This window comes from Pimephales promelas, chromosome 14 (genome assembly GCF_988280905.1).
Source record: "Pimephales promelas chromosome 14, fPimPro1.hap1.1, whole genome shotgun sequence".
Lineage (NCBI taxonomy): Eukaryota > Metazoa > Chordata > Actinopteri > Cypriniformes > Leuciscidae > Pimephales > Pimephales promelas.
In genome coordinates, this window is record NC_142782.1 from 31933128 (window position 1) to 31960210 (window position 27083).

At 35.8% G+C, this 27083-nt stretch overlaps 1 protein-coding gene across 1 annotated transcript; it reads right to left on the minus strand.

Moving 5' to 3' along the window:
* slc6a6a (solute carrier family 6 member 6a) lies at nt 1-25996 on the minus strand. Its single transcript, XM_039662718.2, has 14 exons — nt 25821-25996; nt 18959-19188; nt 17504-17638; nt 14567-14801; nt 14359-14491; nt 9855-9989; nt 9660-9763; nt 9454-9578; nt 7664-7776; nt 6696-6833; nt 6519-6621; nt 4530-4630; nt 4278-4448; nt 1-3286 (listed from the first exon to the last, which is right to left on the minus strand). The coding sequence occupies exons 2-14, from the start codon at nt 19185-19187 to the stop codon at nt 3131-3133; spliced, it is 1878 nt and encodes a 625-aa protein (XP_039518652.1). The 5' UTR covers nt 19188; nt 25821-25996; the 3' UTR covers nt 1-3130.
* Nucleotides 25997-27083: the final 1087 nt, after the last annotated feature.

Genomic DNA, 27083 nt, shown 5'->3' on the forward strand with positions numbered 1-27083 from the left:
AAAGATTGGACATTTTTATTTTGTCTGAAAGATGCAATAAGCATCTAGAATGGTCTGTCACAAAACTACTTTGGTTTTACAAGATTTTTTCGTTCGTTTATGTTTAATCCAGTTACCTTATAGTACAGCAAAATGTGAATGAAAAATTTCTTGTTTTCATCATATTACAGTATTTTCCAGCTGAAATTATAATAAAAATGGACAAAGCCTGTAGTTTACAAATATTGCACACTGCTAGTTGCTTTGAGGCCGACAACTAACCAACGTTTAAATATAAATTTCTGAATACATTCAGAAAAAATATAGGCAAATGACCAATCACATCAGGTACAGTATAAAATGGTTAAATACAAAAAGGCAAATTTCAGATAAATGAAAATACTACAAATGAGCAAACACTTGCTTAGTTAACGGATAGCTCATGATCGGTGAGGGTTCAAGGGTCCTAGGTCAGGTTGGATGATCTGGGCTGCGTCCGAAATCGCTTGTTTTGAATGAATACTAACTTTCTGAGCACTTAAAAGTACGTTCCATGCTTGAAGTATGAATGTACTACATTCGCCCTGTTGTCATTATTAGTTATGTCGCATTCACAAATCCTCCCCCGTGGCCTCATGGGATAGTACAGTGTCCATCGTATGCACACATCAGGATCTCACCGGAACTAGTAGGTGATCTCGGTACTTTTTACCTACTCTTTTATGAGTGCTGTAAATTCAGACATACTGTTTTTTGCCTTCTATACAGTAGGGTAGTATGTGATTTCGAACGCAGCCCAAAGACATTGGGGTTAGAGAGGGTCGACCATGAGGACGGTGTTTTTGGAGGCCTGGATGGTCAAAGGTAAAGGACACAGAGGCATTATCAGGGGCAGTTCTTTGCTGTTGGTGATTAGCTTGAATATTTATTTAGACGTTTTAAGGCTAAAGAAACAATCTCATTTTTAGTCCAGAGAGGGAAATGGCAGTGTCTCTGTGCAAGGACATAAAGCCCAGGTTTCCTGCGCTCATTCTGAAAGCTGATGGCTTTATGATGACGAGCGGTTTGGCTGTGCTGAATCATGTGATATACTGTACAGCGGCCTCCAAAAGTCTGAAACATGTGGCAGTCAAAATCTACATAAGCAAGGTCATTAGCAGCGACATTGATCATGTGACTCTTTGTACATCGTAGCGCAAGGTGCTTTAGCTCATCAGGTTTTGTTCATGTCAGCTTATGCTGATCAGGGACAGTGATTTGGGGGCCCTGGTGTGGGGCCCCAACACACCAAATTAAGCACCATTTTTTCTTCATTTCTAAATAAAATGTCAAATATTCATTGTCAAATTGGTTTACAAGGTCCGTTGGGTATTTGTTGGGGCCCTAAGCTTACCTTGTTTATTGGTTAAGTCCGCCCCTGATTCTGATACAATTCACAATGAAAACAATCTGATAAATAAATATACACACATTTCATCAGCATTCACATTAAATCTAAAAATAAAAATCCTTTTTTATCAATTCATATCTCAAATATTTTGGGGGGGGGGAAACCAGTGTCTATGTATACAATACCAAATGATTAAAATAAGATTGATCATATTCTTTTCTTGAAAAAAGTAGAAATTCCCTGAAGTTAACAGTTTTTTTATTACAGAGGGGGAAGTAGAAAAGTTTTAAGATTTAAGAAAATGTTAAGTAAAATGAAAAAAATGTATATATATAGGCTGTGTGCGAAATCGCTCCCTATATCCTTAAAAAGTGCACTATTTGAGACAGCCATTTGTAGTGGTGTCCGAAAACCATAATGGACGTAATCGAGTGCACTAATTCAATCCCACAATGCACCAGAGAATACCCATAATGCACTGAATGAATTCCCGTGTCTGACCAGAAGATGGCGCCGCAGCTGAATCATCCATCCATCCATTTTCCAAACCGCTGGACCAATGTGGCTACAGCATGATATCATACAGGTATCAATTCCATTTTAAATTATTATTAAATTGTTTAGTTAAGGTTCAAGATATGTATTTTCATCTTACTACTGGAGCTGCTAGTTTTGTTCATTAAACAGCAAGCTGTCTAGTGGACTGTATTAGTGGGTAGTGAATGAGTGCATAGGGGCCGATTTCGAACACAGCCATAGTCTCAGACTTTCGGATCTCGCTGTACATGAAGAGCTAGTAAAGTGCTGCCAAACGGCTGTTGATAATCATCAGCTCTCGGATCAGCTTACAGTGAACGACGCTCATAATAGTGCATCAAACGATATTTATATTAGTGAACAGAGCTGCCTACAGTGTTAAATGAACTCGATGTGTGCGATGGCAGTGATCACTATAGTTCAAGGAGAGACTGAAGGACAGAGCGTTAAGGTTTGCTTATGTCTTACATGTGTGTGTGCATGACTGTGCACAGCGTCCGCCCAAAGCGGAGGTACATTCATTTTTCTTCAAGAACATTTAAGAACCTCATCGTACAAGAGTTACAGCCACAACCACTGACGGACGGAGCTAAATGTCACATTTAGTTCGCTGCTGTTTTCATTTTTTTTTCCTAAAAACGAAGCTAAAACTCGCTCTCTCTGCTGATGAATTGTGTCCTAATCAGGTGCAACATAATTTCCACAATACAACTCCTTAGAGAAAGTGAAATGCAATAAGAATATAAAATGTTTTATGTAAATTTATGTGGAACACGATTTTGGACCAATGGGATTTCACTGTGGGCGAGGCTACCTAGAGTGACAGGACCGAAATCGAAAAGCAAAATCTCTCATCGTGACTGTTTAGGACCAAAAATCGGATTGATTTGATAGAGATAGTAAAGCGATGCGCTGTAAATCCTGTGTCGCTCCTGATTAGGACACGGTTTAATGTGAAACTGCAATACAGATTAATCAAACCGCCCCAGACAGCTAAAGCTCACATCAGGTTATTACAATATCAGCATTAATGCTAATACCAGTGATTACAAATCCTACATGGCAAAAAAAGATATATGAATATAAGAGATCATTTCGTAAAAACGCACCAGTGCAGAGCGAGAGAGAGGAACAGAGGGGAAGGGAGAGGGACAACACATGAAACGGGATCTCCCATAGGAGAGGACAGGAGCAGGGGAATATGGGAATCTCTCTTAGAGAGTCTCACATAGTAGTTTCTACGATGGTGTGGGTGTGTTTGGTGAAGACGTGGATGCCGTTGGGGTCCAGAGGGTGAAGCAGCTCGCTGTTCTTCAGGCCGTACTCTTTCGGACGAGAGCTCGCGCCTCCTTTAACGGGCGCCGCCACCGCTTTGATCCGCTAAACACGGATAGTTCATTGATTTGAGTGCATTTTCAAGATTATTATCAAAACGATAAATGCAGTGATACATGATATTTAACATGATAGCTGCTAATTATTTTTATGGCCTAGAATTTGAACGATGGATGATGTCATAAATTTATTTTAAAAGTAAAAGGCATTTTTAAAATATTTCGGATTTAATATAAACAGCCGTCACATTCAATCAAAAACAAAAAAAGAACAAATTGTTATGAATTCAAAATTATAGAGGGAAGTAGACAAGTCTGATTTAACTTTTTTCTTAAAAATGAAGAGAATAATTAAGAAAAAGTTCAATAAAATTACAATAAAAATTAAATAAGAAGAAAAAGCCATATGTTATTATAATACATCTTTAAAACTAAAATGACTAAATTATCTATGGATACAATACGAAAATGAATTAAAATTTGATTGATACATTTCTGTTCTTGGAAAATTTTTAAATTGCCAAATTTAGTATACATGTATTATAGAGGGGACATAGAAAATCTTAAGTAACTTTTTCCTAAAAAGTAAATAAAAAATGTAAATGAAATTAAAATAAATAAATAAGTTATAATATTTCATAAATACTATATATATTATAACAATATATACTAATATATACATATACATATATTTAAATTACTTTTTATATATTTTATAAATATTTTTTCCCAAAAAATAATTAGTTAGTTATATATTTAGTTATATATTAATATAATATAATAAGTTATTTTTTCAAATCAAACTACACTGTAAATAAACAGTATATATAAGTACATAAGTATTTCTACAAATATTTTTCTATAAAAGTATTAATTTCTTTCAAATCATTCTATAGGACGCAAATGTTTCCCTAACTTCCCTAATCATCACAGATAAATTGTACTTTCCTAATATAATAGAATGATCAATAATGCCACTAGATGTGTATGTTGTGTTGCTTTGCACGTGTTTTAAATACAGTAAATGACCTACTCACCTCTATCAGGGAGCCGTCTGATTGGATGATTTTGATGACGACCATCATCGGGATGCAAATCATAGAAGTGAGTGCAAGAACCCAACCCAATCCAACAGACCAATCAGGATACTTGTAAAGCTTGTTATAGGTGAGCGGCCTGTACTTCACCAGTGAAAAGATAAAACAACCCTGAAATAGAGAGATGGGATTAGTCACAACCTTTTGCTGCTGGCCATATTTCTCAAGCATAAACTGCGTTCACACACTTACCACACACAGGACGGGTGTGATCAGCATCCAGCTCCATTTCATCCAGCTGTTGGGTCTGTAGCCGATCATGTCCTCTATAGCATCGTAGAAATTATCAGCCCCTACAAATGAACACATGCATTCAGAATTGATTCAAGAGTTGTGTATTGATCTTTAGTAACCGTACATCTCAACTCAGAGTCATAGGGCCCTATTTTAAGGATCTAAGCGCATGGTCTTAAACACACGGCGCAAGCGCACTTAGGCCGAGTCCGGATCCACTTTTGCAAGTTAAACGACGGGAAAAATGGTTAGCGCCCGGCGCATTGTGTTTTCCGCCAACTGGTAACCCTGGGTGTCGAGATACTATCGGGTGAACTGGCAGTGGGCGGATTCACACGGATTAAAACAAAAACAGACTTTCTGACACAGAACGCACATCTCAAAGTAAAATAACTGGCTGTAGCATTGGTTTTCAGAGAAAAAAGTATGTATGTTTCGAAATATCTGTAAACATTATGATATTTTAATGCTTTAGTACAGTCAAAAATTACATACAGAAAATTTAAATGATATTGAGCTGGCCAAAAAGATTTTTTCCAGCAATCAGCACTGAAAAACATGCTGATTTCATGTGGGGCCAGTCATGACTAAAAAAAGAGAGATCTGATATAAGCCCAGAGGACTGATGCGATTATATAAGACTAAATAAGATTATATAAATTAATCTCAGCAAACACTGTTAGACTCTTGATTGAGTAACCCCAATGAGCTTAATGCACAGACCATAAGACGCATGAGCTCAGTATTTATGCTGTAAACACAAGTGACATCTGTTTTTAAAGCGACAGACACCCATATAATAAGTAGAGCATATAGTGTGTGTGTGTGTGTGTGTGACTGTTACAGTGTTTACAGTGATTAAATGACTCTAAAAGGGTCACATTCTCACTCAACTACCTTTTAACCTCAGTTGATTTGTATATCTGAGTATGTGATGCAAAACATGTTAATGAGCTATTTTATATATCAACATAATGATTTAAGGTTGAAATCAATGTACATACAGTACTGTTTTGGATCAGTAAGCTTTTTTTATGTTTTTGATACTTATGTTCAAGCATTTATTTGATCAAAAATATAGTCAAAAACAATAATACAATAACAATTTAACATAACCGTTTCATATTTTAATATATTTTTAAATTAAAGGAGTAGTTCACTTTAAAAAAAAAACTTTTGCTGATAATTTACTCACCCCCATGTCATCCAAGATGTTCATGTCTTTCTTTCTTCAGTCAAGAAGTAATTAAGGTTTTTGATGAAAACATTCCAGGATTTTTCTCCATATAATGGACTTCAGTGGGAACGCCTTGCTCTGTTCTGTTCTGTTCGAACTCGTTCATCAAAATGAACGAATCTTTTTCTGAGTCATTTGGTTCATTCAACAAACGAAACAAACGAATTGACTCGGAAAAAGATTTGTTCTATTTGATGAACGAATTCGAACAGGAGAGTCACGAACGTGCGTCACAGAACAGATCAAGGCGAGCATTTGAGCTTATAAAACGTAAAATTTGTTATTTACTTTTTGAATGAGGTATCGTTACGCTTGATAAGACCCTTATTCATCATCTGGAATCATTTAAAGCCCTTTGAACAGTTTGACACTGAAAGTGTCTTTTGGACCAGTGAAGTCCATTATATGGAGAAAAATCTGTAATGTTTTCATCAAAATTTCACCTTAATTTCTTTTCAACTGAAGAAAGAAAGACATGGACATCTTGGATGACACGGGGGTGAGTAAATTATCAGCAAAAGTTTTTTTTAAAAGTGAACTACTCCTTTAAGAATTCATTCTGTCACCAAAAACACAATAGCAATAAGATCCTGTAACTGGTCACCACCACTTCATTTTTTTGCCCACATTATTTGAAAATAAATATTTTGCCATTATTTCTTTCTAGAGGCCAGCATTGATTACTGAAACCTTATCTGGTGTGTATTTACCGTAAACCCAGGCTACTGCAACACATTCAAAGAATGCAACCCAGAGAAGGCACACACCGCTGGCGGCGTAGTAGTCAAACAGCTGGAAGACGTACATGCCACCCTGAGAGAGAGAGAGATGGGCATTCAGCGGTCAGACACTGCAGGAGGAGTGAAATCCATATCGTCGACACTTACTTTAGTGACCATGGTGAGTCCCAGCAGGTAACTGATGACGCAGATAACAGCGATGAAGATTTCTCTCCGGTATCCCTTCCTTAGGAGGGATGGGTACAGGTCCACCAGCGAGGTGATCTGACCCTCCACTTCTACAAACTGTGGGGAGAAAACGACACACACATGTTGGAATTGGAATTAATAAGTAACAGTGCTATTGCACATTTTGACAGATAAACACTGCTTAACAGGGACAAGCGCCTCTTGGAGTCATCTGAGGTTGTGTTTTAATGAATGAACAATGGTGACAGCTTGTGCATCAGGTCATCACCTTATTTGACCCTAAATTGTGGAAAATCTGAGGGTTTGTAATTATTTTTTATTGCCATATCACTGGAGAGTGAATGACATTCATATAATAACAATGGCAAACTTATTTATGTCCGGTTGTTGCTCTTAGTGTAGTGTGTGTGTGTGTGTAATTTCACACACACAAATGCAAAAGGAAATGTGATCCATCACACGTTGGCTTTTCAGCAAGTCATATGAGACTGGAATAACTTCACTGTCTCGTGATATGTGACTTTAAGGGTGTGTTTGTGGGAGGCAGCTCGAAATATAGCAGTGTAATTCCTCAACGCTGGCTCACAGCCGCGGAAAGATGATGTTTCACATTAGGACTGAACACTATGCTGTATAGTTATGATCTTCTGGCTTAACCATCTCAATGTTTGCGGTCTTTCATTCCAACACCAGGACACTCATTCGTTAAACCACGCAGAGGACATTTTTATTGCTCTTGAGAGTTCTCAATTACATTTTGGTGTTAACTTTGTCTTGGATGTTAATCTATTAGCATATAAAACAAAAATATATTTTTGGTGAGTCATTCAGTCATAAGTGGGATTAAATGATTATTTTTTTGGGTGAGCTATCCCTTTAATTTAAGAGCAACGAGAAGTGTAGGAGTGTGTTTGTGATGATCTAACCTGACTGTCTAGGCCCAGCAGCAGAAGCATTATGAAGAAAAGTATCGCCCAGACCGTCGGCAGTGGCATCATTGTAACGGCCTTTGGATACGCGATGAAGGCCAGACCAGGACCTGAGAGACACAGAAGTAATCATATATTATTAAAAGAGTGTGTGAGTGTATATGTGTCCTACATTTTTTTCCTCTCCAGCCACTGTGGCTAGTGCTTTTCCAAACTTACTAGCCACTCAAAATTTTCACCGGCCACAATTTTGACATCGATTCCATGGGAAAAAAACTGCCATATCGATATTTTTAATATTATCTCATAATTTGGCAGCAGGTATATTAATATATTAGGCTGCTGTCACTTTAAGACCTGACGCACAGATCCATTATACTGTTGCACATGCGTTTTCTTTTGTCAACTGTTTACTTTCACCTAAAACATAACTGACTGTATTTACTGGAATACCTGCCAAGACCGGCATTTTTACATTATTTTGTGTGTATTTGACTGTTTAAGCACAATAAGCAGCGAAAAAAAAACTAAATTTAGTACTGTGAGGTGGCTTTATCTGCGTGCACTTTATGTGTGAGCATAAAATCTGTGGGAATGGGTAAAATTATACACAATGCATTCAGTCAAAGAAATTCAAGCCCTGTAACACCAACAATATTCACCTGGAGGAAATAAAACAAGTAGGTGAGGAGAAGTTTGGGTGTCAATTCGCTGTCGGAAAGATGAGAGAGTGAGAAAGCGCATTTGGTATTGTATATATATATATATATATATATATATTAGGGCTGTGCATAAATTAATTGTGATTAATTGCATTTTAAAATAAAAGTCTGTGTTTACATAATATATTTGTGTGTGCTGTATATAATTATTTTGTATATGAAGAGTTCAGATGCAAAAGCCTCTAAATGCCATTTGAAATTTTCTTCTTTAATGATGATTTTTATCAAGCTTGTATATTTAAGTTCAGTGATTTCACTTAAATGACAATGATAATTACCCATTAATTGTTATTTAAGTGAAATTACTGAACTTAAATATACAAGTTTGATAAAAAATCATCATTAAAGAAGAAAATTTCAAATGGCATTTAGAGGCTTTTGCATCTGAACTCTTCATATATAAATACCTATGCATGCATGTATATATTTAAGAAAATGTGTTATTCATATATAAAATATTTATATTTATATAATATAGATTATGTATTTATATATATATATATGAAGAGTTCAGATGCAAAAGCCTCTAAGTGCCATTTGAAATTTTCTTCTAAAATGATAATTTTTATCAAGCTTGTATATTTAAGTTCAGTAATTTCACTTAAATGGAAATGAAGATTACCTATTAATTGTTATTTAAGTGAAATTACTGAACTTAAATATACAAGCTTGATAAAAATGACCATTCTAGAAGAAAATTTCAAATGGCATTTAGAGGCTTTTGCATCTGAACTCTTCATATATATACAGAATTGAAGCGCAAATAATTCTTAAATATATACATGCATGCATAGGTATTTATACATACAAAATAATTATATACAGCACACACAAATATATTATGTAAACACAGACTTTTATTTTGGATGCGATTAATCGCAATTCATTTTTGCACAGCCCTAATATACATATTTATATAATTGACACTTCGCCACAAATGCTGCTAAAAGAGCTTCAAATTAAATATTATACATTAGATTTATCACAATCTTAAAATTCACTTCTTCCTCTCATTGAAATAATTCCTTGTGAGCAGATTTGGTGACCTTTGACCCTGAGGATTACCTGACTCGGCCACGTCTGCGATGGCCACGCCCTGCTCCTGTGCCATGAACCCCAGGACAGAGAAAATGGCAAAGCCTGACACGAAACTGGTACCGCTGTTCAGGCACCCGAGCAGCATGCAGTCCCTAAACACACACACACAAAATGTTTGAACAATAAATAGACACAGCATTTACAATTGGTAAGACACAACAACAGGCCCTCACCTGTAACAGTTATACTTGTACTTGTTGTAGCTTCCCAGTGATGTCATTGCACCGAGACAAATAGCATATGAGAAAAAGATCTGTGTGCCTGCATCAATCCACACCTAAATCAGTCAACAGAGAGAGAGAGATTGCAGTTTGCTTCAAATGAAAAACAACAATGTACAGAGATTTTTTTTCTCTCCGTCTCTTTACCTCAGGGTCCTTTAGACGGGTCAGATCAGGGTAAAGGTAGAACTTGATGCCCTCGGCGGCACCAGGCAGAGTCACGCCACGAACCAGCAGCACGATCAGCATGAGGAAGGGGAACGTCGCTGTGAAATAAACCACCTACAGACAGACAGAGAAAAGGGCAGAGCGTTCATGGATTTCCATTATGAAAATAAAATAATTATACACCTACGGAAAGCAATCCATATTCACAAATGAAACCCACATAGCTACAAATTCTGAAATGAAGGCTTGTTGAAGTGCACACTGGACCCTTTTCCAAGAAATACGAGTGGATTTCTGTGTAATCCTTTTGCCACAAAATCATTCTTTCATTAGTCATTCTTTGATTTACACAGAAATCAGTTCTGCTCGTGTTTAATGAATGAGGCTCAGTGTGTGTCCACCATTAGATCCTACACAGTTACTAGATCATGTGCACCACTAAAAATCTTTTAAAATCAAGCTTTTGTTTGTGGTTTTTAGTTCATATCCATTATCTTTGAATTCATCTATACACTATCATACCAAGTCTGGGGTCTGGGATTTTATAAAATATATATATATATTTTTTTTTCATTTGCATTTTTTAAACATTAAAGACATTATAATATGGCAAAATATTTTGGTTTCTAATTAATTCTGTTCTTTTTAATTTTCTACTCATTAAAGAATCTTCGAAAAAGTCACTGTTTCCACAAAAATATTAAGCAGCTCAACTGCTTTAAAAATTGATAAATAATAATAAATGTTTCTTGAGCAGCAAATCAGTTGAAGAATCATAAGTAAGTATGCACTCCTACATAAGGAGTAATGATGCTGAAAATTGAGCTTTGCATCACAGGAACAGTTTAGAAAATTCACAATATTTTGTTTTTTACTGTATTTTTATCAAATAAATGCAGCCTTTGGGTGAGCATAAGAGACTTCTTTCAAAATTACAAAAATTGTACTGACCACAAACTTTTGAATGGTGGTGTATGAAAGAAATTAACTTGCATTTAAAATATACTGGCTTTTTCTTCCAGGAAAATGGGCAAAAATATATATTTTATTTGTTCTACATTCGCTCTTCAATATATCCTGTTCCTACTTTTTGTTACAATAGGAAAAAGGCCGATAGCAAAAGGAAACTGTGCAAGTATCTATTGAGTTGTGTGTCATATTTTAGCTTGCTTACTGCAAATATGCATGTTGCATTGTGTATGTTAGCATTTGGAGTATTCCAAGTAAACAGGAATCCAATAATCTCGTACAAATCAGGGCTGCACAATATTGAGGAAAAAAACGGACATTGCAATATTTTGTTTTTCTTCTATATATATATATTGAGATATGAAAATTTTACCAGATGACTTGAATAGCTTTATTTGGAAAGAATGAATCATTCTAGAATGACTGAGGTGATTTTGTAGCGGAGTGCATCTGCATAGAAAATAAACAAATTACAAGCATAGATACATACAACAAAACAAAACAAAGATACAAATGAAATAAACTTTGTTTTTCAAGCAAGTCTAACAGTATTTAGGTAAATAATTCAATGTTAAATGTCTTCACTGTATAAATGAAATGTAATATTCTTTGTTAAAGCAACAACAATGATTTTCTTTTGTTGTGTGATTCACATTAATGACAGATGGCAATAGATATATTAGGCTACTGTTAAGAGCAATCGCACTAATCCAATATGATGATTGTAAGGGAAATTTTAAACTGAATATTAATCTAACCATGGTTTATCAGTTGACCTCATTTATCTGCTGAATCTCTGAGACCATGTACTACGACATTTTGTACTTTAGATAAATGTGTGTGTATGTCAAGCACCTGATTGTGTGTATAAATAACAAATATGAGAAATGAAACCAGACAGATGACTAAGTTCGAACTTGTCATCTATGAAGTAATCATACCTCTAAAAATCGTCTATCCAGAAACAAAAGAGGCAGTAAATGAAGAACCAACCATATTATCTTTCATTTTATCTTTTCTTTTTGATGTATCTTTGATGATAAAGGGGAACTGAAACTGTGTACATGCTGGAGCCTTAGTAAGTTAGAAGAGGAGGGGGTACATCTTGGAGGGTGATCTTTTGTATATAAAGCTCTTTGCCCTCCTCATAGTCTGCGTGGGAACTGCCTTTCTTGCAAGAAATAAACATGTATACTTATTAATTTCGAGATCCTCATTGTACTTTAATTATTATTAAATTAACATGATACACATCCGATTTCTTTTTAAATCGTTTACGTTCACTTAAGAGACAAGTGACTGTTTACGAGGATACTCGCTGAGACAGACATTTTGAGACAATTTTGCATCAAAAAGAAGATAATAGGAACTGAATTTGCTGTTCCGAATTGAGTTTGTGTTCACGTCTTCTTGGGCTTGGATGCTTTCAAGTCACTTTATAGGATAAACTTGCTATTAATCCATGAATCACATGCATTCTGAACCATATAGCCTGGTCCATACGGATCACGGATAAATAACATCCAAAGGCTTTCAACATTTTCAAGGCTTTACAGCAAGTTAGGAACTACCTGATAATTTGGGTTATATTATAAATAAATATAATATGCGCGCTGAATATTATAAAAACATTGCATTATCTCATATATCAGATTGACTCATAAATATGAATTATGCTAAGTCTGATTTATTGAAAGGATAAGGTTTATACCTACGGAAGCGTATTGCATTCACTTGAGGAAACAAAATCAACTCTGTTTTTCTGAATTAACGAGTTAATTATCTCAGAATTACGAGATAATTTTTCATGGAAAAAAGTTTTTGCTCAGTTTTTCTGAATTTCTGAGTTTTTGAGATAATCAAGTCATTGATTCAGAAAAACAGAGCAAAACTTTTTTTTCCATAAACAATTATCTCGTAATTCTGAGATGATTAACTCGTTAATTCCAAAAAACAGAGCAAAAACTTTTTTCCCCATGAACAATATTATCTTGGAATTCTGAGTTAATTAAACTCATTAATTCAGAAAAACAAAGCAAAAACTTTTTTTCCATGAAAAATATTATCTTGTAATTCTGAGTTAATTAAACTCGTTAATTCAGAAAAACAGAGCAAAAACTTTTTTCCATGAAAAATTATCTCGTAATTCTGAGATAATTAACTTGTTAATTCAGAAAAACAGAGCAAAAAAATCCATAAAAATGATCTTGTAATTCTGAGATAATTAAATTCAGAAAAACAGAGCAAAAAAATCCATAAAAATTTTCTTGTAATTCTGAGATAATTAACTCGCTAATTCAGAAAAAAACAGAGCAAAAAAAAATCCATAAACATTATCTTGTAATTCTGAGATAATTAACTTGCTAATTGAGAAAAAAACAGAGCAAAAAAAAATCCATAAAAATTATCTTGTAATTCTGAGATAATTAACTTGCTAATTCAGAAAAACAGAGCAAAAAAATCCATAAAAAATTATCTCGTAATTCGGAGATAATTAACTCGTTAAAGGAGAACTCCGGCAAACCTTTGGTCTAATAAAACATCGGTACATAGTCAACCATTCTCTGAGTTTTGTTTTCATGATAATCGAATGTAAAGAGTTTAATCTCTAAAAACTGTTTAGCGTATAATGCTAGTAATGGGGGCATTGACTAAGTAAAAAAATAGTCTCGATAAGTCAAACCACGAACGTCGTGCTGAGTGATCTGAACTCTATGAAGTTCAACGAACTTCTGAACTGTATGAACGGCGTTCGGGGATCGACTTATAGAGACTATTTTTTAAGATGGCTCCTGCCTGTATACGCGAAGTGAACTGTCTTTATAAAGTATCTTCTTATTAAACGGTCTGTACACTTACAAAGTTCTCAATGCTTCGTTTTGCATGTATGGAGCCTCATTATGTTACTGTGTGAGTACCTTGTTAGTGGTATAAACTAGCGATTTCTTTTTACTTACTCAATGCCCCCATTACTAGCATTATACGCTAAACAGTTTTTAGAGATAAAACTCTTTACATTCGATTATCATGAAAACAAAACTCAGAGAACAATTGACTATGTACCAATGTTTTATTAGACCAAAGGTTCATTGTTCGCCGGAGTTCTCCTTTAATTCAGAAAAACAGAGCAAAAACATTTTTCTATGAAAAACTATCTTGTAATTCTGAGATAATCAACTCGTTAATTCACAAAAAAAGAGCAAAAAATGTTTTTCATGAACAATGATCTCGTAATTCTTAGATAATTAACTCGTTAATTCAGAAAAACTGAAAAAACAATTTTTTTTCCATGAACAATTATCTTGTAATTCTGAGATAATTAACCTGTTAATTCAGAAAAACAGAGTAGATTTTTTTTCTTCAAGTGAATGCAATACGCTTCCGTATATACCTACAAGCTTCTACTTGATCATTTTATATGTTCGGCTACAATTTGCACTTAAAATATAATGATCACTTTGCAAAATGTGCTTGCTTTTTGGAAACGAGTCACTTTTCTCGTCCTCTCCCTCACCTTGCCGGTGGATTTGACTCCTTTCCAGATGCAGAAGAAGCAGACGATCCAGACGGCCAGCAGACACAACGCCAGGTCCCACTTCAGACCGCCGACCTCGTCGATCCCCGAAGAGATGCCGAGGACGTTCCGCCTACAGACGATATCAGAGTGATGAGAACGGGCGAAGAGCGTCCGTCCCGGACACACACCCGCGCACGATACTCACTCCCAGAATTCGGTGACCGGCGAGGTGAAGTTGACAGTGTTGGTGGAGAGCCAGAGGGTTTTGTTCTTGCGGACGGTGTCCTCCACACAGTTCTCCGTGTTCCAGCTGTGCTTGCAGCGGGCCCAGGGCAGCTCGTGCTGGAAACACTGCAGAAGGTAGTACAGACCCCACGCCAGGATCACGATGTAGTAGATGTTCAGCAGGGACACGATCACCACCGAGGCGTAGCCGATTCCTGTCGACATGAAAGCACATTCATGGTCTTACTGTTCACAGCTCTTCAGTGGTTATTCAAAATTATACATGCAAAAAGAAGTTGTAAAATGATATCATATTCCTACACAACATATTTCCAGACAGAAATATGCTAATTGAAGATCAGCAACATAAATTCATCAACTAACCATTCAGAGATGTACTGTTGCATTCTACATGTTGTCACTTCTCCTTAGTCTCTCCATATTTGTCTGACTCCGGTTTAAACATAAAAGGCAGAACAGTTTCTGACATTTTAGCATGTGTCTGCGAAGCTGCACTCTTGAAAACACTCTTGAAGCTCCGCCCAGTGTGTCAGGAGCTGAAGCTCATTTGCATTTAAAGGGCCGGACACAAAACGGTGCGTTTTTGCTAACCCTCAAAAAGTGACAACTTTAACATACTATACAAAAATATCTGTGGGGTATTTTGAGCTAAAACTTCACATACACACTCTGGGACATTTATTTTACATCTTGTGAAAAGGGCATTATACCACCCCTTTAATCTGCCAGGATTAGCGCTGGTCATAAATGATAAGACAAGCATCTACTAGCACAGCATGTAACTTGCCACTCTATGTGTTACAGACATGAGTGATACCTCAAATCATGCGGCTTGTTAAAGGAGAGCAGACCCGAGCACAGTGTGGGACTTTATGAGACAGACCCACTGTGTTCTCATTCTTATAATGAGTCGAACATGGCTGAAACGACTCTATTCCCAGAGCAATGAAGCTTCACCTGTTGGCTCTGACACATCTGCGTCTGAAATTGTATTTTTGTAGGATTGAGGGCAGTCAAAGGGCTGAATGCTGGTATTATGCTATAATTAATACAAAGAGCCACAAGCTCGCTCTACGGTGCCAGGAGCTTACTGTGACAGCTGACAACAGAATGCCAAATGTGCGTTTGAGTGTATGCAAGAGGCGCAGGACTTAATTTGTAGATGTGTGTGTGTGCTCAAGAGAGATCGCTCAGCTGCCGCTGATGCTAAGAACATAACCATTGGGTGAAAGGGGACAATGGGCTCACGGTGTAAGGAATATCGCTGGTATGTGCTAAATAAAACCCACTCACGTGAGCGATGTGCCTGTGCACGTGTGCATATAGAGGTCAGAAGCAAACAATTATACAAATATCCTCTAAGACAGGGTTAATCTAGGCGGTCTGTGGAAAAGTTGTAAAAATAAATCAATAAAAATCGGATTAACCGAACTAACTAAATAAATACATTTGAATAAAATAAAAGGTTAATTTAAATAAACAAATAAAATAGTATTTAAATAACTGGACAATAATATTAAAATTTAATGTATTAAAATAAATTTAAAAAATTGATCAAAATAAATAAATATAATTTTATTTAAATCAAAATAAATAAATAAAAACTAGGGCTGTGAAACGATTAATCGCGATTAATCGTATACAAAATAAAAGTTTGTGTTTACATAATATATGTGGGTGCACTGTGTATAATTATTTTGTATATAAATAAATACACACACATGCATGTATATTAAGAAAAAAAATATTTATATTTATATATAATTAAAAATTATATATAAATCTATATACAGTATATACATGAAAATATTTCATAAATATATACAAGAATGTGTGTGTATTTATATATATGAAATAATTATACACAGTGCACCCACATATATTATGTAAACACAAACTTTTATTTTGGATGCGATTAATTGCGATTAATCGTTTGACAGCCCTAATAAAAACATTTGGTTAAATAGATTTAAAATTTTTATTTTAATATTTTTTTAATCATTTTAATTTATTTATTTGAATCAAATGTTTTTATATAACTACATAAGTAAAAATATTTGATTTAAATAAATACGAAATGTAAAAAAAAAATAAGTCATTTAAATTAAAATTGAATAAAAAATAATTAAATAAATAATAAACTAATGCATTACACAGTATAGTACTAGAGTAAGTAGAAAAATAGCAATAATATAATTTAATTTAACTGTAATCTTTTTCACAGTATTAATTCAGTCCTAATACATGAAAATCGAAAAGCCCTCCTCTAAGAAAATCCTCCTGCCCTGTTATTTCTCATCTTAACGCAACCACTCCATTTTGGCTCCTGGGCAGAATATCTCTGAGCGGACAGAAGAAGGACATCCCATCGTAAGCATCTCAGTCACCTCTCACGGCTGTTGCCATGGAGATTAGAATACATGCCCCAAATGCGGAGCGGGGTGTTAGTCATTCTGAAGCACTCTGAAGCAGAGAGCGGCGGAAAGCAAACAAATAATGGGGAATTGAACACACATGTAGTGTGTGTATGAGTGACCCGTATCCTGCTGACACACATGCAGAATCGGAACACGACGACACATCTGAAAAGAACACAGCGTCTTCCAGTGTTGCTTAGAAACCACAGCAGATGCTGAAAACAGTCAGAGTGAAGATCAGTTTAAAAAGCCACCTCAGCAGCCAATCAGACTCGAAGCGCATCACAGCAACGGCCATTGGTCGAAGCTGCCGTGAGGGACCACAGGTATCCTGTGTGTGTGTGGTGGGAGAAGGGGGGCCATGAAATCTGACTTATGCTGATTAAAATGTGCTTGAGCCCGATGAGTCATCAAAGTCAGACCTGTCTCGTCCACACTCTCACTCTCTCTCTCTCTCTTGATGCATCTATTTGTCTCACCAGTGAAAATGGGGCAGAGTTTCCCCCAGCAGGTGATTCCTCCCTCAGAGGTGAACTGGCCGAGCGCCACCTCCAGAAAGAAGACAGGTAACCCTCCGCCAAACAGAAATATGAAGTAGGGGATGAGAAATGCACCTGGAAAAAAACAACAACAGGTAAGACCAGGTAGAGACCAGTTTAAATTACTATTATAGTAATTTACAATGTCACAAATGTTATTGGTAGTTTAACTTGGATTGAACATAAAACCAGTGTTGTTATTGTTAACTAAAACTATTAAAAAATATTTTAATTAATTGCAATAAAGCTGAAATAACATTGAAGATCTAAGCTAAGCTAAGCTAGCATGCTTTTGTTCTTGGCCCTCACTCGTCCCGCTCGCCACAGTAAACATGATGAATGGCGACTGTAGAACGCAAAAGCCGAATCCCGGATATTTTGGGCGTTCCCGAAACACATTTTCGGGCAGACTCATCACGGAGACTCACTAGTAGCCTAGACTTGTTGTTTAACTACTGCGCTCTGTTACCGGTAGGCGTGGCCTCCTAGGGCAGCGAAGCAAGTGCATTCTGGGAGTTGTTGTCTTTCATCCACATAAGCCAAACATACATTTTCTGGCTTTTCTCAGTCTAGAAAGCTCCCAATTCAAAAATAATTTCACATTTCTTCTACATAAATGACCCATTTTCAATACACATTCATCTTTCCAGAGATGAAGTATCCCTTTAAGATTAGAAATGTTGACTTAGCAACTAACTAAAACAGAAAAATTTAAGAACTCAAATTACTACAACTAACACTGAAAGAAAAAAGCTGGATAGAATATATAAAAAATAGTACAATGACAAAAGCACATAAAATTACTGAAACTGAAAATAAAAGTTAATTCAAATTAATAAATATAACAATAATAGTATATAAATGTATAGCTTTTAAAACATATATTCATTAGCGCAGCACAGAATATAATACATTAATATTAGGGCTGTCAAACTTAATTAATAAAATCAATCGCACCCAAATTAATCGCATCCAAAATAAAAGTTTGTGTTTACATAATATATGTGGGTGCATAATTATTTTATATAAATATAAATACACACGCATGCTTGTATTATATATTTAAGAAATATTTTCATGTATATACTGTATATAAATTTATATATAATTTATATTATATATAAATACAAATATTTTCTATATATATATAATATTTTTTCTTAAATATACATGCATGTGTATATATATATATATATATATACAAAAATATATTATGTAAACACAAACTTTTATTTTGTAATGCGATTAATCGTGATTAATCGTTTGACAGCCCTAATTAATATATGAAATACTTAGTAAACCAGCAAAAAATAGGTATTAATATCACACTGTTTACAGTTCACAAAGACTGAAAAGTGTTATCTTTGTTGTCATCTTACACATGGAAACACTCACCTCCGCCATTCTTGTAGCAGAGGTACGGGAAACGCCAAACGTTGCCTAAACCAACAAAACCTCCGGCCACAGAGAGCACGAAATCCAGCTTGCTGGCCCATTTCTCCCGCTGCGGCGCTCTGCCCTCCGCCTCGTCTTCCGGACGCGTGCCGGGACTCTTGCCAGGAGACGGCTTCAATGTGTCCTTATGGAAGTCTTTGAGACACTGCAACTTCTCCTTCTGTGCCATACTGAGTCCAAGAAAAAGAGAGCGGAAGGGATTGAGAATGATAACCAGTACAAAAGTTTGATAGAGACGTTTAAAGAAGAGCAAGGATGCATTAAATTGCTCAAAAGTCACAGATATTTATCATTTTAAAAAAAATGCTGTTCTTTTAAACCCGTAATGAAAAGAAAATCACGGTTTTGACAAAAATATCATGTAGCACAACTGTTTTCAACATTGATAATAATCAGAAATGTTTCTTGAGCATCAAATCAGCATATTATAATGATTTCAGAAGGAGCATGTGACACTGAAGTCTGGAGTAATGAGGCTGAAAATTCAGCTTTGATCACAGAAATAAATTACATTTAATAATAATTATTAATTTTTTACATTAATATAGCACTTTTCTGGGTACTCAAAGTGCTTTGCATTAAATCACCACCAATGTGCACCATCAACATACTGTATATTCAAATAGAAAACAGTTATTTTGAATTGTAATAATATTTCACAATATTGTTGTTTTTACTGTGTTTTTGATAGCCTTGGGGGACAGAAGAGACTTCAAATCAATTCAAAAACTTGACGGACCACAAACTTTTGGCAGTAGTGTATCATAAATGTCTGTTTATATGTGTGTGATTCATCTGGATTCAGCTTTATGAAGACCCACAAGGAAAGACAAAGTAAATAAGCAGAAAGTTTGAGCTATGAAAAATGACATCCTCTGAGACTGTTATATAAGCCAGAGCTGATCTCAATGCTGATTGCTCAAAGCTTATGCAAAAACTTCCGGAGAAATTATTTAAATAACACAGTAGCCTCAAAATCGAACTTGTATACAACTAAGATTACATTTCACGTGAAGTGAACGATGCAGCTACATACGTGTAGGGCTGAGCAAATATGGGCAAATATTACTGCCCTGGTACTTAAAAAAGGTATACATGTGAATTAAACATGGCACAATGGCCTTCATCATCACTGTGTGCTAATGCCTATATCTAGTGCAAGGGATTTCATCAATATGCTGATTGAGGACTGCTGGGACACTCCAGGCACAGGGTGGTTCTGTCATTTGCACCTCAATGACACGTCTGTACCATTTGCTTCACAGGACATATGCTTTCAACTATACTGTTTATTTACTAGTGTGTTCTAATAGTCTGATTTGACAGCTTATAAACTGAAATTAACGGTGAATATCAAAGTATCCTAATCTAGGTACTATTGGTTAAACATGCGTTGAGGACAATATAACGTTCTTCTCCCCCTCTTGATCACTACCCATTTGCCTCATCTTTTGGTGTCCTGTCGGACGGTTTCGGTGTTGGTATTCCACTCATGTACAGTGTATAACAAGGAAAGGTAACTGTTGTTTTCACACAAACACCAGTGTATAGTGTTTCATGGCCTTTAATCGGAGTAAGACTTGAGCTCTGAAATGCGAGTCAGGCTGTCAGGAAGCTGATGAAGTCTGATATCCTGTTTGAAACTCACACTAACAAGTCAAACACAGACGCTGATCAACTAACTCACTCCATTACCTTCTCTCTGTATGTTTGGAGGTTTGATACCATTTGCATATATATTCTTAGTAGTAGGAGGTTAGCGCATGACTTACTAGCATCCTGCTTTTTTATTCCTTCACTCTTAAAATATTAAGGTTCTTAGCATTGATGGTTCCATTAAGAACCTTTCCGTTGCACAAAAGGTTCTTTCTAGTGTAGAGAAAGTTCTTTAGATTTTTTTTATGTTCTTTAAACTAAGGGAAAAAATGGTTCTTTTAAGAACTGATCACTGAAAGTTTTTTTAGGTATTAAACTAAAAATGGTTCTTCTGTTGCATTGCTAAAGGAGAACACCTTTGTCCTTTGGGAACCTTGGTTTTTAAGAGTCTATAGGGAGTTATCTAAACGCACTGACTCTGAGTTATGGAACAACCTTCTGATGAAGGCTAGACAGATAAGACAAGTAAATACAACTGTTTTTATTACAAATGATATGATCAGCATAATGCAAAAAGGAATTTGAAAATGTCTCAGTAATTTTTTGGTCTCTCTTTTGCTTTACTGACGCAGCAACATCCCAGCAAACAAATTTAGGTTCTGGGAACGTTCTGGGAACGTTAGTTTTTGGTTCCCAGAACGTTCCTAGAACTTTCCCTTAAGGTTAAGGGAACGTTCCCGGAACATTCTTCCTACGTTATAAAAATGGAACCTAAAAATAACCTACATGGAACGTTCATATAACGTTCTTGTTTGGTTCCCAAAAAAAAATAACCTCATGGGACCATTCGGGAACGTTAGGGGAACGTTCTGTGTTTGCTGGGATAGTGTCGGCACAGATCCGGCCCACAACCACAGATAGCACAAGTATGATGTGATGGATGTTTACATCTGGAAGACGTATTTTTAAGAGTGTTTGCTCATCTGCAAAACGTCTATAGGACGTTTCCTGTCAGATGTCAAATAGACGTTTAGAAGATGTCAGTTTAACATGCATTCTAAATCATTACATCTTAAAGGCATCTTCTAAACGTCTATTTGACATCTGACAGGCGTATAGACGTATTGCAGATGAGCAAACACTCTTAAAAATACGTCTTCCAGATGTAAACATCACATCAAATAGACTTGTGCTATCTGGGTATCGGACGTTTCCTGTCAGATGTCAAATAGACATTTAGAAGATGTCTTTAAGATGTAATGATTTAGAATGCATGTTAAACTGACATCTTCTAAACGTCTATTTGACATCTGACAGGAAACATCCAATAGACGTATTGCAGATGAGCAAACACTCTTAAAAATACGTCTTCCAGATGTAAACATTGCATCAAATAGACTTGTGCTATCTGGAATCTGGGCCGACACTATATTGCTGTCTGGGACATGAACAAAACCTGATGATCGGGTTCTCCTGCATAATTTGAGAGGATCCAAAGAACATCTTGATCTGACATTTACTTAGATTTAATTAGTGATCTAGAAATTAGTGATCTATTTCTTTCGTTTAACAGTTTTCAAAATTGCTAAAACTTGTTTTGATTGTAAATTCGATTTTGAAACCCAATGTAGACTAATCTTATGTTATTTTCTAAATAATTCGATTCCGACAAACCGTTAAATCAGAAAAATTCTGCTATTTCATCTGAACAACAAGCAGCGTGTCATTATTTATTGTAAGCAATGTCAACGACCGAGCCAAACACTGAGACGTGCGCACTCACATTCCTCTGGTGTGTGTGTTAGATCAGTAAAACACCATAATAATCAACTTAAACTGAACTGAGTTGAATAATAACACTACGGTCTTCTGCTTTATAGCTGAAAGTTTTTCAAAACGGATGAAGTTTGCAACATTGACATTGTTATTGAACTGAATTGAAGCGACATTGAACTGAGGAGCTGAATAAAGACATTAATGTCCTCAGTAGAGCTGCTTATAGCTGAATTGAACTTGTTTTATAATGAATGAAAATATTAGTTGGATTAAAACAAACCCTGCGATTGATCTGTTAGTGCGGTTCATTCGAATAAGTGTGAACGCTACCATCTGTACCCTGGTGCGCACCAAACAAGTGGACTGAGACGCTGAAAAGATGGGTCTCGATCCGCTTCCAAATAAACTCAGTTGCAGTTGAATGTAATATGAACTCAACATGGACCAAAGACATGTCAACGAACCAAAAACAGGACGTGATATCACAGAATGCAACCCTAAAAAGGACAGAATCCTCAAGCATACCAGTTTTTTCTCGTCATATAGTCTCGTCAACCGCGTCTCCTCACAGCAAAATACCATCATACGTAGGCTAAGCACATACAGTGAGCGCATTTAGCATTGTTTTGGAAGTCCCGTCACAAAATATACATCATAAAAGCCATCTTTTTTGTTTTGTATCTTTAGGTTTGGTGTTAAAAATGTCAGTGGGAATGCAACCAGGACTAAATGTATCATTTTCTTTTTTGGTCCGGACCAAAAGGACCAAGGGAACTACAAATGTGAAAACACACTCACGCTGAACTGACTTGAGTTGAATAATGAAACTATTGTCTAAATACAGCAGCATCCTTCATTTCCAGTTGTGAAGCTGCTTTGAACCTGTTTCTGTTGTATAAAGCACTTTAAAAACAAAGTTGACTTGACGGATTTGTCAGATCCTTAACAATGCACTGGGAAAGCTGACTGAGAACGCTAGACTGCTAGTTAAATACCCTTTGTTGTGCCAGTGTAGACTACTTGACCATGAGCAAAGAAATATGGCCAGTTCACAGCTCAGCTATCTCAGCCACCATCAGCTTTCAATGAACCTTGACCCCAATAATGACCTTCAAAACATTCCAGACCTCTCATTAGCCTTGATATAGGTAAACAATGATAGCTCACTAGCAAAACAAGCTATGCAAATGCACGTTTAATCAATGAGACAACGAAGAATGAGACAACGTATCAGAAGGCCACAAGCTGAGACATAACGTTGTCTGAATATTCTGCTGTTTAAAACCCCTGAAGGTTATAAATGACACTCTTTATACTAACCATCAAATATGAAACACAATATTGGGTGTATTAACTACACAAAGGAATGGGGCTAAAAGCTTTAATGCTCTAATGTCCATTTATATTCGAACACCAAATCAAAGCAAATGGGATATTATAAACAGAAACGGCAGCACTTACTCTAACGCCATCATTAATTATGGAAGGTCAGACACTATGAAGTTCATTGTTGTCTAGTCATTCCAACAGTGATTTACCTTTTTAAGTATGAGCAGAATACTTTGCCAACTTTGTACAACATCAGTAAAGGTTAGGGATTAAAAAAAAGAACCAGTTGTAAAACATAGTGCAATTATATTACCTTGGTTTTTTTTTTTTTTTGTGCATTTCTATAGCATATTGGCAACGCTTTATCTTACAGTGTCCTAGTTACATGTAGGCTATACTTAACATAATAACATGCAAAATTACATGCAACTAACCGTCAACCAAACCCTACCCTAACCCTATAGTAAGTACGATGTTGTTCATTTATAATACTCAGCACTTAAAATATATAATTACTAGGGCTGTCAAACGATTAATCGCGATTAATCGCATCCAAAATAAAAGTTTGTGTTTACATAATATATGTGGGCGCACTGTGTATAATTATTTTATATATATAAATACACACACATGCTTGTATATAGTTAAGAAGTATTTTCATGTATACTGTATATAAATTTATATGATATGTAAATATAAATATTTTATATATAAATAATGTTATTTTCTTAAATATACATGCATGTGTGTGTATTTATATATACAAAATAATTATACACAGTGCACCCACATATATTATGTAAACACAAACTTTTATTTTGGATGCGATTAATCGCGATTCATCTTTTGACAGCCCTAATAATTACACTTTAACAGTGACACCTTTAAATAAAGTGTAACCACATATAATACCTTGCTAGGCTCTCTGAAGTACAAGAATATGACCATCATAATCAAGTGTATACCACTGACACATAGGTATGGATGGTGGCACATATATCAAGTAGTGAAGACAAGCACTGCATGTCAAGCTTAAATCTAAACCTGTCTGGTCTCAAAATGAAACCTGAATAATATCACGCACGTGCCCTAATTTTCCGGCGCGCGCTGCTAATCAAATTACATTTTTGTGAGTGTTTAATTTGGAAACCCGAGCTACGGATTCGGAATAAATTATAATTCCCAAACAAATTTGTATTCCAAGTTATGCTACAAAGACATTGCACGAGCCAGAGCAAAAGATGAACATGCATTTGTGAACCAATTATATCTCTAATGCATATCATGCATATATTTACACTACCAGGCCAACAGACATGATAAGAAGTTAAAATCGTGACTATGTCCCAATAACCTACATTTTGTCTGGCGAATTCACATGACAGGTTTGAGAGCGATCCATCTCCAGCGGTGTCAGTGTTTACATGCACGAGCAGTGCCGAATAAATTCACATTAACCTACATTTTATTGACCGGTTAAAGCACGCGCTATGAGGATGATGCTTTGTGATGGTCCTGAGGGAGCTGTCAGTCACCGGAGATGTATTAGACTGGTACAATGTTAACCAGTACTTAAAATGTAGCTTTAATTACATTGCATCAAAAATAAATTGATATGCATTTAATATTTAATGACACTGATCTTGTAAAGCCTGTTAGAGCACTTGGGCAGAAAGAGCATTTGTGCACAACAACTAAGACACAAAGCTTCAATACAATGCCAGAAACCTGAAATATGGGGATAATGTAGGCTATTTGTAAATAATAATAATAATAATAACAATTTAAACAAAATGTTATTTTCTATTAAGAACTATTGAATGGGAAAATATTTATAAATAGGCTATTCTTAAATTTAAAGCAGAGACCAAGTGTCGTTATTGTACAAAAAATGAGTTAGTTTAAAAATATAATTCAATCTACACAAAAAAAAAAAAAAATGCTTCTCAAAGACGCAAATAAACATATATTTTAATGGAAAAAATACTATGTATCTGCCTAAGACAAAAATAAACGAGATGTTGAAACATAAATCAGATGTATATATAAAGATGCGCTTAATCAGCCTCCACTGTCATGATGGCTGCAAGGTGTCACTCACCTGACAATGCAATTTATTGCTCAAGTCTGTCCGAGTCTCTTGTTCTTTTGTCTTCTTTCTTGTGGTGAGGCTACAAAGCAAGAGAAATAATCATTACGCCCTCTCCCCCCGACTTCTGTCTTATATGGGAGCGCATGTAATAACGGAGAGAGTGGAAAAACACCAGGCTCTCGTGCAACAGGAGTGTTTCTTAAAGAGACAAGCACACGCTCGCTTCACATCGCTCGGCGTCGCGAGCGTCGCGCCATGGGGCGGCAATTATGTTGCTTGGTAATAAGAGTTTACCAGACACCACCAGGGGGCACAGAAAGCTGTAACCTACATCGAGTCTCATTAAAACATTACGTTTTTGTCTCATTTTAAACACGCTTTCTATTAGCTTTCAATGATTGGCACCTGACATAATAAAGTAAATTATTTCAAGCAATTTCTATAATGATTCGCATCCAGTTAATCACAAACGACTATGATTAATCCATGGTTACCAGCGAATAAAACTGTAACAGGTATCACGTGGCTGCTTATGCTGGTTCAGCAGTGGTGTGTACTACAATTTAATTTACTTCCGAATCATGGTGATGAAAAACATTACAAAGTTCACAAAAAATATACCCAGTTAAGTCTTAAAAATAAGATTCAATATTTAGACTTGTCCAAAGACCAGTGCAATGCAAGGTTTTTTTTACATTAAACCGCGCCCATTTAAGGAAACCCTTCAAATTGCCCTTCCACGCTCTATTATTCATTTCTACATCTCATCGCGAATTTGATCTTGCGCATGCGCGTTGTTAATAAGGACGGAGACTTCTGCTTGCGTGATGTTACTATACTGGAAAGCAAACGGATGCCGTTCCATCAAAGACCTCGATGACTGACTCAAACAATAAATAATTTCCCAGGTGTTTTTTTTTAAGTTTCAGTCCCATGGTTGTCATGCTAAAACAAAATCTCCAGATATAGGTAGGTAGTGCAAGTGAGGTCACATAGGGGTCAGTGGCCTTGTGAGGGGATAATCTTCCTAGACTCAAAACTTTGGGATCAACTTAAGAAGAAGAAAAAGAAAGAGGGGGTAGATATCCAAACTCTGATATGGCAACAATGCTGAGCTAAACGTGTCTGCCAATCACAGCAAAGCCAACCGATTGTGATCCTTAGGTGGTGTTTTTCCATAACGCTGCATGGTGTGCCATGATGCCTTCCCATGTCCTCATTTCTCCTCTTATTACATGCTTTAATAAAATCTTATGACAGCATGATCACAAT